The sequence below is a fragment of the Pyrus communis genome, chromosome 6 (assembly GCF_963583255.1).
Source record: "Pyrus communis chromosome 6, drPyrComm1.1, whole genome shotgun sequence".
Taxonomy (NCBI): domain Eukaryota; kingdom Viridiplantae; phylum Streptophyta; class Magnoliopsida; order Rosales; family Rosaceae; genus Pyrus; species Pyrus communis.
In genome coordinates, this window is record NC_084808.1 from 492,912 (window position 1) to 509,804 (window position 16,893).

The 16,893-nt window shown below is 38.5% G+C and overlaps 1 protein-coding gene across 1 annotated transcript; it reads right to left on the reverse strand.

Annotated features, from left to right (window-relative positions):
* Window positions 1–921: 921 nt before the first annotated feature.
* LOC137737271 (uncharacterized) lies at window positions 922–5,916 on the reverse strand. The gene is made up of 2 exons (XM_068476707.1): window positions 4,858–5,916; window positions 922–942 (listed from the first exon to the last, which is right to left on the reverse strand). Exons 1-2 carry the CDS (start codon window positions 5,914–5,916, stop codon window positions 922–924), a joined length of 1,080 nt encoding a protein of 359 aa, XP_068332808.1.
* Window positions 5,917–16,893: the final 10,977 nt, after the last annotated feature.

Sequence of the window (16,893 nt, forward strand, 5' to 3'; positions counted from 1 at the left end):
ACAAACTGCGATAACATAGACGTAAGGTTAGCCATTTGGGATTGTAACTCAGAAATAGAACTTACCTCATTCACATGATGTGGCCATGGGGTGTCTCTCTGCCCAACACCTTCATATTGTTGTGCATTGAGTGCTCGATTAGCAATGAGAGTTTTGGCATCCCTAGGTGTCTTGTCCACTAGAGCTCCTCCCGCGGATGCATCCAACATTTGCCGTTCAAGTGGTAAAAGACCTTCGTAAAAGTAGCTCCTCCTTCATTTGGTGTTGTGGACATGAAGCAACAAGAGTTTTAAAACGTTCATAATAAGTTGGAAAAGATTCACCTTGGCTTTGCTGAATTCCACTAATCTTCTTGCGAAGAAGAATGACTCGTGATGTCGGAAAGAACTTCTCTAAGAAGGATCGCTTCATACTCTCCCATGATGTGACCGTTCCGGGAGCCAACTCAAACAATCAATCCTTGGCTTCTCCAACAAAGAAAAAGGAAAAGCCTTCATCTTCAATATGTTGCTGTCCACGTTCACCGGTGTCATACTTGAGCATATGACTTCGAACTCCTTTAAATGCTTATTGGGGTCCTCCATTGATAACCCATGGAAGTTGGGTATATGATGTAGCAAACTGGACTTCAACTCAAATTCATCGGTCTTCTCAGGGGCTGCCCTAGGGTATTGGATGCAAAGAGCGGCTGCATTGGCCAAACCCGAGGCAGAAAGCTCCTTGATGGTTCAATTGTCCACTGCCATGGTTGGTACTTCCTCTTCAAACCTTGCCGTGGCCTCCTCTTCAACCTCAACTTCTTGCTCTTCTAATTCAGGTTCGGGACTAGGAGGATTAGATGCTTGCAATTTCTTTTTCCTTCTCAAAGTCCTCTCGAAATCACCGTCAAAGTCAAAGATATGCTCACGAACAGGTTGTGAGCTACGGGTCATAAACTAGTACCTGCACACAAGAGCAAACAAGGTTAGCAATCAACCTAATAGACTCAGCACAAGTAAGGAAATAAGGTGCCTATACACGGCACAAAAGCAAAACACACACACGATGCAAACTTTAAAAACAAAACAGAAAATAAACAATTTAAACAAGACTCAAGACAAGGGATTAGCAACTTTGCTAATCCCCGGCAACGGAGCCAAAATTTGATGTGTAAATTATGTTGTACACAAATTAAACCTTATTTGTGACAATTGTAGTAATGATGTAAGTAGGGATCGTTCTAACCGGGGATTAACTAGGGGTGCTAATCTAATTTGAATTGACTTAAAAACACAAAAACTAAACTTAAAGACTCTTAACAAGACTACTATGACTCAAAACAGATTTGAAACACTCAAAACTGCCTAAAACAATCAAATTGACTCAAACAGAAACTAGAACTTGATTTGGACGAATTTGAAAGTGTTTATGACTCCAAATGCTTAAAAACACAAAATAAAACAGATTTGAATGACTAAGACTCAACAAAATATGGGGGGATTGTGGTTGGACGAATTTAAATTAATGGGCAGATTGTAAAGAAAACAGATTGTAAGACAAAATTGTGATGAATCAATGGATGATGGAATAGCTAAGGGGTTCTTCTCCACACATGTAATATATGCAACGTAAATCAATTTCCAGTTATCACTTCAATAAGTTATGAACCTCGACACTCCAAGTTAATTAGGTCCGCTTAAATTAACCTTCAGATTTCCCTAGAATCATTGAATTGGATGAATATGCATCGCAAACAAATTATTCCTAACAAATTCTCTATATGAACAGCATGATAAAGACATAAGTTAGAATCATTACGTTCTTTGGAAATCATAAGCATCGACAAGGCATTTGTAACTATGAAAAGCATGATACTCTTGCCAGGAATCTACTTAACATGATCGTGACTAGCGACCTTCACTACTTGTGAATATAAATTCATAACGATTAGGTGAAACAAACTTATATCCTAGCACCAAATTCAAGCATGCAAATTAAGCGTGCACTCTCAATCAACATACAAGAATAAGTTCTAATTCAAACGGTTAAGCAAATTGTATTCACAACTTATGCAACGATAACTGGAAGTAATCAACTTAATTCACATATATAATCATGGTTTCGAATACACCCTTAGCCAAAACGAATTTAGCCAATCATTCTCAAAGCAAAACAAAGATTACATGAATTATACATTGAAATTTAAGATAGAATACACCTAAAATTGTTCAACAACTCAGAATGAAGAGCCAAACAATTGTGTGAAACTGTCTCCTTTCCTTTGCTTGCGGCAGATTGGATGATGATGGTTTCTAGGCTGTTTTGATGATGTAGAATGGATTTTGGGTGGTGTAGAGGCACGGCAAGGCGTGTAGGTTGAGTGTGGATGGGTGTTTGATGGTTGGAAGGTGGTGGAGAACTCGGCTAAGAGGTGGAAGAAGGTGGAGCGGCTGCTTGTATTTTCTGGGCGCTAGAATGGTGTTTTGGGGTGTTTGTCTGCCCTAGGGTGTTTTTGGACTAATTTCTGTGATGAATGATGAATGGCTGCGTAGGTTATGTGTTGGGGGGTGCGGCACACTAATGGGTATATTTATATAGCATGGCCGAAACCCTAGCAAACAGATATGGACTTACACAATCCAAATCCAAGAGAAAAAGGGCCAATTAAAATCAGAATCCAATTAGAAATAGGTTAAGAATTTTCGTCCAAAATTGGGCCTTCTAGAAACTAAGTGTCTTATGGCTGATTTTGGGTATTCTAGAAGGCATAAAAGAGGGAAATTAGGTTTTTAGGGTCAGATAAGGCCTCTAGAAATTAGGTTTTTAGGTCCACTTGTAGCTAGGATTAAGGTGGAACAAGATTAGGTTAGGACAAGATAGGATAAAGTTTGGATAAGATAAGGTTGGATAAGGTTTTGGATAATGTTTCCTCTTTTCTTGCACTTTCCTTATCTTCTTTGTCATGAACTTTCCTTTTCTGATTTGTAGCATGTTTCTAACCTCTTTTGACTCCAAATTCGTCCATCCACCTTGCTCCATATACAAGCTATCCATACTAAGCCCAAAACTGCTCCAAAAGGCTCCAAAATGCATCCTTTTGCCAAAATACGTCTTATGAACCTGAAAACACACAAAAGAGGCTTAAAGAACTAAAATAACTAAGAACTAATAACATAAATGCACGAAAACAAGCAACTAAGTCGCATAAATATGCTCCTATCAAAAGACCAACTGAAAATCATCTTGTATGCAAGTGTGACATGTGTGGAGAAGAACCTTCTAGCTAGCATTCCATCCATATTTTCATCAAATTCGTTTTTACAATCTGTTTTCATTACGATCTATTTTCTTTGTTTTAATTTCGTCAAAACTAAATCCCCTTTTACTTTAGTGTTTCAATTTAGTTAGAAAGTGTCTTAGTTTGTGTTTCTAAGTGTTTTGATTCAAGTTATAACCCAAATTCGTCCAAATTAGTGTTAGGTGTTCAAAACTGCCCAGATTGTGTTTTGAAGGCAGTTTTGAGTGTTTTGTTGCTGTTTTGAGTCTTTTGGTTTGTTTTAGTGTTTTAGTGTTTAGTTTTGCATTCTTTGAGTCTAGTTTAGTGTTTTAACCTTTGTTTTACGTTTTTGAGTCAGTTTTCAAGTGATTTAGCAATCCCTCCTAATCCCTGGTTTAGAACGATCCCTACTTATACTTATACTACAATTGTCAAAAGAGGGTTTTAATTTGTGTTCTTATATATTTCGCACCATGCATTGGGTGCCAAAATGTCCCCTACATGCATATGAATGACAGAATGTTAAAATAGATTGAAACTCAGATTCATGCACACAACGTCTAACAATCTGATCGGGACAAAATTTCCAAAGGTATGGGTCATCCCAAACATAAAACCTAGCATCCTTTTTAAGCTTATCACGTTGATTCCTAGTAAGTGTGCTAGGGATATGTTTAGACACCAAAAAGTTCACCAAATCTGCATACCAAGGCTCACTTACCTGGATAGACATTAATTGTTCATCGGGGAAGGTTTCAGAAATTGGCAAGGCTTATGCACCATTCGACTTAGGTGGTCAGCCACCACATTTTCCACGCCCTTCTTATCCCGAATTTCAATGTCAAACTCTTGTAGAAGCAACATCCATCGAATTAGTCTAGGCTTGGGCTCCTTTTTCGTGAGCAAATACTTGAGAGCTACATGATCAGTAAAAATAATAACTTTAGTACCAAGTAAGTATGATCGGAACTTATCTAATGCAAATACCACAGCAAGTAATTTTCTTTCAGTGGTTGAGTAATTTAATTGAGCATCATTTAGTGTCCTAGATGCATAATAAATAACATGAGGTTATTTGTTCTTTCGCTGCCCCAAAACAGCACCAATCGCAAAGTCCGAAGCATCGCACATCAACTCGAATGGAAGGCTCCAATCTGGAGGTGTGATAATGGGAGCCGAAGTGAGAGCCTCCTTTAAGTGCTTGAATGTCGTGGAGCATGCATCATCAAAATCGAAAACCACCTCTTTTCGAAGCAATCGGCATAGTGGCTGCGCAATCTTGGAGAAATCCTTTATGAAACGCCTATAAAAACCTGTGTGACTAAGAAACGAACGAACCTCTCTAACTGAAGTTGGAGAGGGTAAGTGACGAACAAGGTCTACCTTAGATTTATCCACTTCAATGCCTTTTTCAGAAATAATATGTGCTAGAACAATACCTTGCTTAACCATGAAGTGACATTTTTCCCAATTAAGCACAAGATTCGTTTCAAAATTAAGGTCAGATTATTCAAGCAATGATCGAATGAATTACCAAACACGCTAAAGTCATCCATGAATATCTCAATAATTTTCTCCACATAATCAGAAAATATACTCACCATGCATCGTTGAAATGTCGCAGGGGCATTGCACAAACCAAAGGGCATGCGCCTATATGCAAAGGTGCCAAAGGGGCACGTGAAGGTTGTCTTCTCTTGGTCCTCCGGAGCTATCACAATTTGGTTATATCCGGAATATCCATCAAGAAAGCAATAAAATTTATAACCGGCTAACCTTTCTAACATCTGGTCCAGGAATGGCAATGGAAAGTGACCCTTCCTTGTCATGGCATTTAACTTCCTGTAATTAATACAAACACGCCAACCGATCACAACATGAGTGGGTACAAGCTCTTGGTCTTCATTCTTCACCACCGTGACTCCGGACTTCTTTGGAACAACCTGCACGGGTGACACCCAACGACTATCAGAAATAGGATATATAACACCACAATCAAGCAATTTTATAACCTCCTTTTTTACTACTTCCAACATGGGTGGATTAAGGCAACGTTGAGCTTCATGAGATGGCTTGGCTCCCTCCTCCAAAAGGATGCGATGCATACACGTGGTGGGACTAATGCCTTTGATATCCGCCAAGGTCCATCCAATGGCAGATTTGTGCTCCTTTAACACCCTTATCAACTTGTCTTCTTCTTGGGCCGTCAGTGAGCTAGATATGATGACAGGTAGTGTCTGATCTTCTCCCAAGAAAACATACTTCAAGTGACTAGGTAATGGCTTTAACTCAAGTGTAGGTGGCTGCACAATTGATGGAAGTAACTTGTTAGTCAAAACCGAATCTAAAATTGAGAGTGGAGACTTACCAAAGTGTGAGGGCAATGACTCAAGGGCCGCGACCATTTCGAACACTTCACTACAAGGGGGCACGGCAATATGGTCAGATTCCATGCCGTGGATTGCAAGGTTTCCCCCACCCTCATTTCTTGCTCTTATGCCGTGCACTAAGGCTACTTCAAGTGCATCTTCGTTCATTTGATCCAAATGTACCTGTGCCAAAGAATCAACAATGTCAATAGCAAAACAAGAATGGTCCTCAATTGGATATTTAATGGTTTCGGAAAGATTAAAATTAATAATGTCCCCATCAAACTCCATGGTTAATGTTCCCGTAAACACGTCTATCTTTGTTCTCGCTGTTTTCATGAATGGACGGCCTAGCAAGATTGGCAATGATGGAGCATGGCTCGAATCCTCCATTTCTAGGACATAAAAATCTGCCGGAAAGATAAGATGATTGACCTGCACTAAAACATCCTCAAGGACTCCCTTGGGATAAGCGTTAGAACGATTGGCCAATTGAATTATAACGCCATCTTGTTTTAATTCACCAAGGTTCATAGATGCATAAATGGAATATGGCATAACATTAATAGAAGCACCTAAATCTAACATGCGTTGTTCAAATCTAGTGTGTCCAATTATGCATGGGATAGTAAAGCTCCCTGGATCCTTACACTTTGGAGGTAACTTTCGTTGCAAAACCGCGGATACATTTTCACTTACCTTCACAACTTCTTTGTTTGAAATTCTTTTCCTAGTTGTGCATAACTCTTTTAAAAACTTTGCATACCTGGGCACTTGCTTAATAGCATCAAGTAAAGGAATGTTTACTTGGTCTTTTCGAAAGGTATGCAAAATGTCCTTTTCGCTTTCTTCCTTCTTCGATTGTGCAAATCTGCGAGGGAAGGGAACATTGGGCAGATTAGTGTTCGAAATCACAACATTTGGGACAACCTTACCTGAGGTGGACGGATGGGAGTGGTTAGATGGCTGCGGCATGGGTGGTGCCACCCTTGCCGTGGGGTAAGTTTGCTCATCTTCTTCGATTTGTATCTTCTCATCTTCCTTGTTTCCCATTTCTTTTCCACTTCTTAGTGTGATAGCTTTTGTAGATTCGAAACCACCCTTGGGATTGACCACCATAGTGCTTGGTAACTTACCATTTTCACGGAATTGTCCCAAAAATTCGGCCATTTGGCCCATTTGCTTCTTTAGCTCATTAACCTCATTTGCTTGGTTCTGCATTCCCTGCGCCATTGTGGTTAGTAACTGATATGTTTTATCGTCATTCATAGACGTACCTGAGTTGGTTTGGGATGGTTATGCTTGAGGAGGTGGTTGTGGTGCCATTGGCCTTGGAAAGAAACCCGGGGGTTGTCGGAGTCCACCTTGTTGGGCATATTGTGGTGCATCTCTCCATCTGAAATTGGGGTGGTCACGCCATCCCTGATTGTATGTATTGGAGAAAGGATCACCCCTTGGTTGGTTTTGATTACCATAACCCACGGCATTGGCAGATTCCCACCCTCCATTCTCAATTAATTGAGGGCATTGATCAGATTGGTGTCCTTGAATAGATCATACACTACAGATTGTAGTTCCTTGCGTTTTGGGGCCTTCAACAAACTGCGATAACATAGATGTAAGGTTAGCCATTTGGGATTGTAACTCAGAAATAGAACTTACCTCATTTACATGATGTGGCCGTGAGGTGTCTCTCTGCCCAACACCTTCATATTGTTGTGCATTGAGTTCTCAATTAGCCATGAGAGTGTTGGCATCCCTGGGTGTCTTGTCCACTAGAGCTCCTCCCGCGGATGTATCCAACATTTGTCGTTCAAGTGGTAAGAGACCTTCGTAAAAATATTGAAGAAGTAGCTCCTGCTTCATTTGGTGCTGTGGACATGAAGCAACAAGAGTTTTAAAACGTTCACCTTGGCTTTGCTGAATTCCACTAATCTTTTTGCGAATAAGAATGACTCGTGATGTCGGAAAGAACTTCTCTAAGAAGGCTCGCTTCATACTCTCCCATGATGTGACAGTTCCGGGAGCTAACTCATACAACCAATCTTTGGCCTTCTCCAACAAAGAAAAAGGAAAAGCCTTCATCTTCAATATGTTGCTGTCCACGTTCACCGGTGTCATACTTGAGCATACGACTTCGAACTCCTTTAAATGCTTATTGGGATCCTCCATTGATAACCCATGGAACTAGGGTATATGATGTAGCAAACTAGACTTCAACTCAAACTCATCGGTCTTCTCAGGGGCTGCCCTAGGGTATTGGATGCAAAGAGGGGCTGCATTGGCCAAACCCGAGGTAGAAAGCGCCTTGATGGTTCGATTGTCTGCTGCCATGGTTGGTACTTCCTCTTCAAACCTTGCCATGGCCTCCTCTTCAACCTCAACTTCTTGCTCTTCTAATTCAGGTTCGGGACTAGGAGGAGTAGACTCTTGCAATTTCTTTTTCCTTCTCAAAGTCCTCTCGAAATCACCGTCAAAGTCGAAGATATGCTCACGAACAAGTTGTGAGCTACGGGTCATAAACTAGTACCTGCACATAAGAGCAAACAAGGTTAGTAACCAACTTAATAGACTCGGCACAAGTAAGGAAATAATGTGCCTATACACGGCACAAAAACAAAACACACACACACGGTGCAAAATTTAAAAACAAAACAGAAAACTGAACAATTTAAACAAGACTCAAGACAAGGGATTAGCAACTTTGCTAATCCCCGGCAACGGTGCTAAAATTTGATGTGAAAATTATGTTGACACACAAATTAAACCCTATTTGTGACAATTGTAGTAATGATGTAAGTAGGGATCGTTCTAACCGGGGATTAACTAGGGGTGCTAATCTAATATAAATTGACTTAAAAACACAAAAACTAAACTTAAAGACTCTAACTAGACTACTATGACTCAAAACAGATTTGAAACACTCAAAACTGCCTAAAACAATCAAATTGACTCAAACAGAAACTAAAACCTGAATTGGACGAATTTGGAAGTGTTTGTGACTCCAAATACTTAAAAACACAAAATAAGACAGATTTGAATGATTAAGACTCAACAAAATATGGGGCGATTGTGTTTGGACGAAATTAAACTTAATGGGCAGATTGTAAAGAAAACAGATTGTAAGACAAATTTGTGATGAATCAATGGATGATGGAATAGCTAAGGGGTTCTTCTCCACACATGAAATATATGCAATGTAAATCAATTTCCAGTTATCAATTCAATAAGTTATGAACCTCGACACTCCAAGTTAATTAGGTCCACTTAAATCAACCTTCAGATTTCCCTAGAATCATTGAATTGGATGAATATGCATCGCAAACAAATTATTCCTAACAAGTTCTCTATATGAACAGCATGACAAAGACACAAGTTAGAATCATTACGTTCTTTGGAAATCATAAGCATCGACAAGGCATTTGTAACTATGAAAAGCATGATACTCCTGCCAGGAATCTACTTAACACGATCGTGACTAGCGACCTTCACTACTTGTGGATATAAATTCATAACTATTAGGTGAAACAAATTTATATCTTAGCACCAAATTCGAGCATGCAAATTAAGTGTGCACTCTCAATCAACATACAAGAATAAGTTCTAAATCAAACGGTTAAGCAAATTGTATTCAAGACTTATGCAACGATAACTAAAAGTAATCAACTTATGTCACATATATAATCATGGTTTCGAATACACCCTTAGCCAAAACGAATTTAGCCAATCATTCTCAAAGAAAAACAAAGATTACATGAATTAGACATTGAAATATAAGATAGAATACACCTAAAATTGTTCAACAACTCAGAATGAAGAGCCAAACAATTGTGTGAAACTGTCTCCTTTCCTTTGCTTGCGGCAGATTGGATGATGATGGTTCCTGGGCTGTTTTGATGATGTAGAATGGATTTTGAGGGGTGTAGAGGCACGGCAAGGGGTGTAGGTTAAGTGTGGATGAGTGTTTGATGGTTGGAAGGTGGTGGAGCGGCTGCTTGTATTTTCTGGGCGCTAGAATGGTGTTTTGGGGTGTTTTTCTGCCCTAGGGCGTGAATGGATGAATTGCTGTCATGAATGATGGATGGCTACCTAGGTTATGTGTTAGGGGGTGCGGCTGCTTAAGGTTCATATATATATATATAGCATGGTAAAAACCCTAGGAATCAGAATTAGGGTTAAACCTAGCAGATACAAGTGATTAGGGCCCTTAAGGCTTGCGGCAAAGGTGGGGAACTTAAGTCCTAGCCCAATTGGTTTCAGATATGGACTTAAACAATCCAAATCCAAGGGAAAAAGGGCCAAATAAAATCAGAATCCAATTAAAAATAGGTTTAAGAATTTTCGTCCAAAATTGGGCCTTCTAGAAACTAAGTGTCTTATGGCTGATTTTGGGTATTCTAGAAGGCATAAAAGGGGGGGAAGGTGTGGCACCCTTTTAGGGTCAGATAGGGCTTCTAGAAATTAGGTTTTTAGGTCCACTTGTAGCTAGGATTAAGGTGGAACAAGATTAGGTTAGGACAAGATAGGATAAGGTTTGGATAAGATAAGGTTGGATAAGGTTTTGGATAATGTTTCCTCTTTTCTTGCACTTTCCTTATCTTCTTTGTGATGAACTTTCCTTTTCTGATTTGTAGCATGCTTCTAACCTCTTTTGACTCCAAATTCGTCCATCCACCTTGCTCCATATACAAGCTATCCATAATAAGCCCAAAACTGCTCTAAATGGCTCCAAAGTGCATCCTTTCGCCAAATACGTCTTATGAACTTGAAAACACACAAAAGAAGCTTAAAGAACTAAAATAACTAAGAACTAATAACATAAAAGCATTAAAACAAGCAAACTAAGTCGCATAAATATGCTCCTATCAAATTCCCCCACACTTAGCTTTTGCTAGTCCTCGAGCAAAACGGAAAAACAAAACAAAACCTAAACCTTCCAACAATGGTCTCAGGGATTCTTAATGCACATGACATGTTCATTCTCACTTATTTTCAACTGCTTTTTTTTTCTTTTCGTCTTCTTTCTCTTCTTTTTCACATTTTTTTGTTCTTTCGTTTTTTGTTTTTTTTCTTTTTCCCCGTGCCTCCTTTAAGACTTTGGCACACACATACACACAAACATCCCTTCCCCCACACTTGTTTTCTACAAGAATGTCACCCAAAAGGAATTCCTTCTAAGTCATGCTCCACTATACTTTAAGAACAAGGGTATGGAAAGTCCTATTCTAGGCTAGGTAAGAGTGATGTGGTTAACAAAGAAAATAGGCTAAACAGGGTTCAACAGGGTTTACACCTACAATACAAATGACAATGGTGGATTCGGCTATTTGGCTATGGTGGTGACTACTAAGAACTTCATCTTGTTATTTGTTATGCTAATCAATTTCATTGATGCGAAAATTAACTTAACACACAAATTAACCCCCTTTTGACAATTGTAGCATATAAGTAAGTAGGGATCGTTCTTAAACCGGGGATTAGGAGGGATTGCTAAACACTTTGAACTGACTCAAATGGATAAAACTAACCTTTGAAACACTTAACTCAACTTAAAAGACTCAAACAAGTTCACAAGACTCAAAATAAGCTAAAAACACTCAAAACTGCCTAAAACCACAAACTGGGCAGATTTGACTCTAACCACAAACTTGGACGAAATTTGGTTCTAACTTGACTCAAAAGTCTTAAAAACACAATCTAAAACACATTTTAACTAATTAGACACTCTACAACAAATGGGTTTTGGACGAAAATCAAACAAACAAAACAAGAAATTAAACTATGAAGATTTGGACGAAATTGGTGAAATTAAGTGGATGGTGGGATAGCTAGGAGGTTTTTCTCCACACATGGCATACTTGCATACAAAACAATCTCCAGTTGCTTATTCAATGAATTATGAACCTCAACACCCCAAGTTAATTAGGTACGCTTAAATTAACTCTCAGATTTCCCTTAGGTCATTGAATTGAATGGAATTAGCGCATTGCAATCAATTTATTCCTCAAAAGTTCTCTATATGAAAGCACATAATAGAAAAACAATCAAAGATCATTAGGTTCTATGGAAATCATAAGTGTTGAGGAGGCATTCGTAACTATGAAAGCGCATGATACTTATGCCAAGAATTTACTTAACATGATTGTGACCAACAATCAGGTGAAGTTTCCTTATACCCTAACATCAGATTTATGCATGCAAATTAAGCGTGCACTCTCAATTCATATACATAAACAAGCTTTAATTCAAATAGATAAGTAAACTGAATTCACCATTCATGAAATCACAACTACAAGTAATCAAATCATAATGCAAATATAGCCATGGTTTCGAAATTCCCCCTAGCCAAAAGGGGATTAGTTCCTCATACTCACAAAACAAAGATCATTGAATTTAAACATTGAAAGCACAAGAAAGATTACACCTAAACGTTTCAGCAATTCCAGGTTGAATGGCATGCACAGCTAGGCTTCCCTTCCTCTTCCTTGCTGCGGCACAAGTTGTAGGTGGTGGATTTGGGGGTTATGAACGATGTATTCTTGGTTAGGAGGATGAATGATGGCTGATTATGGTGTTAGGGTGCGGCCGGTTGTGTATGGAGGTGTATGAAGTGGATGGAAGATGAAGAATGGGGAATAAGGCTTGCGGCAAGGTGTTTTCTATATAGCATAAGGGGTGGTGCGAATTTGTGGCTGAAATTATGTTTATATAGTCCTAGGGTTAATTAGATTAGGGTTACACTTAGCAGATTTAGTGGATTAGGGCCCTAGGGTTCGGCAATAGGTGATTAAGTCCACTTAGGAGGGGGTTTGGCCCACTTAGTTTCGTAAAAGGATTTATATAACCCAAATCCACGATGAATACGGCCTAATAAATCAGAATCCAAAAGGAAAAAGGTTTAGGAAGTTCGAACAAAATTAGGCCTTCTAGAAACTAGGTGTTTTGTGGCTGATTTTGGGTTTTCTAGAAGAGATAAAAGGGGGAAGGGTGCAAGCACCCTTTTAGGGTTAGATAAGGCTTCTAGAAATCATGTTTTTAGGTCCACTTGCAGCTAGGGTTAAGGTGGAACAAGATTAGGTTAGGATAGGATAAGATAAGATAAGGTTTTAGGTAATGTTTTGGATAAGGTTGGATAAGGTTGGATAAAGTTTCCTCTTTTGAGCTAATTCCTTATCCACTTTGTCTTGAGTTTAGTTCCTTCATCTTCTCATCATATTTCTAGCCTCTTGAACTCCAAATTCGTCCATCCATGTTGGACCATATAGAAGCTATCCACGTAGTGCCCAAAACTGTTCCAAAATGCACTTTCTTGGTACTTTAACCCTTTGGACCTACAAACACACGAAAATGAGTTGAAATACGACATTAACTAAGAAATAATAACACAAATGCACAAGAATAAGCTAGCTAAGTCGCCTAAAAACGCTCCTATCAAATTCCCCCACGCTTAGCTTTTGATAGTCCTCGAGCAAAACAAACAAACGGAAGAAACAAAACATATAATCTAAACCTTCTAACGTTTGCCTCAGGGATTTCCAATGAAACATAACATGTCAAAGATCACCACTCACATAGATTTATGCAATCCTTACCCTCGAGCATACTTAATCATAGTCACCAGTCACTAGCTCACATTTCATCAATTAAAACAACATTTTGAATGTAGTAACATGCCTTAGAGAATTCCCTCAATTCCTCATCGGATATACTATCAATTTTCACTCAGATTTTCTGACTACACTCCCTACACTAGGTATATGTGAGAAGATTGATGTAAACATGTAGACGAGCCACTCACATATGTTATAACAAGGAAAGCATTTTCTGGAATTATGACAATCACATGTATATGATCTCATGATTGGAATGCTACTACTTAGACGCAAGAACCAGGGATACCATATGTTGAAACCAATTGTAAACTCCACATATTGAAACCCATAACAATCAAGATACAAGTCAAAGGGGTGTAACGGGGCTAAGGTATTGGCTAACAACGAAAGGTAAAGGATAAACAAACGTTCTTAAAGCAATAGTGAGCAAAGTAATGAAGTAGGCACTTAGAATTCCCTTTAGAATGCAAAAATCAACTTTGAACACCCAAGGGGAAGTCACACAAAACTTAGGGTCATATTCAACTCTTTGGACCCTTTCTTCAACAATCAACACTTGTGAGTTCATTCTCACTTATTTTCAACTCCTTTTCTTTCTTTTCTTCTTCTTTTTCTTCTTTTTCACATTTTTTTTTTTCTGTGCCTCCCTTAAGACTTTGGCACACACATACACACAAAGTCCCTTCCCCCACACTTGTTTCCTGCACAAATGTCACTCAAAAGGAATTCTTTCCATGTCATGCCCCACTATACTTCAAGAACAATGGTATGGAAAGTCCTATTCTAGGCTAGGTAAAGGGTGATGTGGTTAACAAAGAAATTAGGCTAAACAAGGCTCAAAGGGGTTTTCTCCTACAATACAAATGACAAGGGTAGATTCGGCTATTTGGCTATGGTGGTGACTACTAAACAACTTGATCTTTTTATTTGTTATGCTAATCAATTTCATGCTTTGAATGAAATGGGTATGAGTTCTAGTATTTGGAACTATAGTGATGAAACGCATTCGAAGTAGCAACCAAGCAAAGAATAATGAGATCATGCAACGACTTTGGAAAACAAAAATGCATGGATTAATAACTCTCCAAATAAATGTTTAGGCTCAAGTCTCTCAGGGATGTAGCATTTGTTTGAGTTCCTTCCTTCAAGCATGTTACAAAAACTGATTGTATCCTTTGTGATTACATGTGAATTCGTAAACTATAACTACAACCAAGCATAAACCAAAGAGCAAATCAAACTTCCATCCATGTTTGTAACTCTCTTTAACAGTCATGCATTAAAAACCAAATCCTCATCATTGTGTTAGAAGGTACCCTAAGACACAAACAAACACACAAAAACAACTCTTTTTGGCTTTTTCAAAACATTTTTTTCAATTTTTTTTCAAATTTTCGGATTTTTACTTCAAAACACACCAAAACAGCTCAAAATGCACTAAAAACACTTAAAAACAGTGAGAAACAACATTAGAAGTGATAGGTGATAGAATCCTACGAATTTGCATAAAAACACTTGTTTACCCCCCCCTGATGTGATAAAAGATAGCACTCAAATTAAACCCTCTTTTTGACAATTTTAGTATAGATATAAGTAGTGATCGTTCTAGGCCGGGGATTAGGAGGGATTGCTAATCTAATGAAAATTGACTCAAAGATGTAAAAATATGTTTTAAAACACTTTGAATAGACTCACAAGACTCTTACTAACTTATATGACTCAAAACAAACTTTAAAGACTCGAAACAACCAAAAACAACCAAAAAGACTTAATTTAGACTCTAGGACTTAATTTGGACGAAAATACACTTGGTTTTGACTCTAAAGACTCAAAAAGACTCTTTTGGACAGATTTGGAACAAATAAGAAAGGGGGTTTTGATTTTGGACGAATTTAAAAAAAAACAAGTGACTTAAAACTTTAAAACAGATTTTGGACGAAAATAAGAAAAACTAATGGATGATGGGATAGCCAAGGGATACTTCTCCACACATGATACTTTCTAACATAAATTGATTTCCAGTTGCTTTTCCGATAAACCATGAACCTCAACACCCCAGATTAACCGTGAATTGCACTAATTAACCCTCAGATTTTCCTCACGTTATTGAATTGGATGATTGCATACGACAACCCAAAGCATTCCTCACAAGTTCCCTACATGAATTGCATAATGGAGATACAAGCAAGAATCATTAAGTTCTTTGAAAACCATAAGCATTGACGAAGCACTTGTTACTATGAATTGCATGAAACTTATGCCAAGAATTTACTTAACATGATTGTGAAACAACCTTAACTACTTGTGAATATTAGTTTGTGACGATTATGTGAAACACCCTAATATTCTAGCCCCAAATTCAAGCATGCAAATTAAGTAGGCCTCCCTAATAAACATACAAGAATAAGTTATCCGTCAAACGGTTAAGTAAATTGCGTTCACAATTTGTGAAATCACAACTGGACTTAATCAACTCATATTATAAATGTAATCATGGTTTCAAAGCATCCCTAGGCTTAAACGAGTTTAGCCTCTCATGTTCATGACAAAACAAAGCAACATAGATTTAAACATTAACAATAAAGGATAGATTACACCTAGAAACGTCCAACACTCCAACTTGAATGTACAAACGCCCAAGGCTTGGTCTTCCTTCTCCTCCTCCTTGCTAAGTCACGGCAAAGGGTCTATGGTGGTGTATGGAGGTTGGGATGGAGGTGTGGAAGTAGGGGAATGATGAATGGGTGGTTGTAAGGTCACGGCAAAGGATGGTTGTGTTTATGAATGAATGATTGTTGTGTGAAGGGTGGTGTGATTAAATGGCACGGCAAGGCTGTTCATATAGGCTAGTTTGGCACACTTAGTGAAGGAAAAGGATTGCCTAATCCCATTGTAAAAAGGTTAACTCAAGGCAGAAATCAAGTGGGATTGGGAATAGGAATTTCGGCTAGGAATTAGGGAGTTCTAGAAGGTTAGGTGCGGCACACATGTAGGGATAGGATTAGGTGTTCTAGAAACTATGTTTAAGGCAGATTTCCTAATCCTAAAGGGCCTAGGACATGTGATATAGGAGTAGGAAAAGGATTGTGATTCCTAAACCTACAAGGAATGGTGATTTGCAGCAATGGTATGGATGAGTCTTCTAGAAACTGAAATAGGTGTTTAAATGTGTAATTGATTCTCCCTAAGTAGCTAGGTTTAGGTCCCAATCTGATTTGGATAGGATAGGATAGGATAATGTTAGAGATAGGATAGGATAAGGTTTCTAGGATAGGATAAGATAAGGTTGGATAAGGTTCCTTGTTTCTTGCTTCTTCCTTATCTTCATTGTATTAGGACTTCTTCCACCAGATTTGTAGCCTTTCCTAACTCTTCTAGTCTTCAATTTCGTCCATCCTCTTTGCTCCATGGTTAAGTTATCCAATCCATGCCCAAAAATGCTCCAAATAGCCTCAAAATGCACTTTATTGCTCCCTTTGCCATTAGAACCTACAAACACACGAAAATACTTTAAAAGACTAAAACAACTATGAATTAATAACATAAATGCATGAAAACAAGCTAAGTAAGTCGCCTAAATATGCTCCTATCACCCCCCCCCCCCAAACACTTAAATCAAACATTGTCCTCAATGTTTCACATAAAGACTCACACA

Coding starts and splice junctions, on each gene's coding strand:
- LOC137737271 (XM_068476707.1), bottom strand. CDS start 5,916: ATGGAGTTTGATGGGGACATTATTAATTTTAATCTTTCCGAAACCATT. Junction 943..4,857: donor CGACATTTCAACGATGCATG/GTGAGTATATTT, acceptor TCTTGTGTGCAG/GTACTAGTTTATGACCCGTA.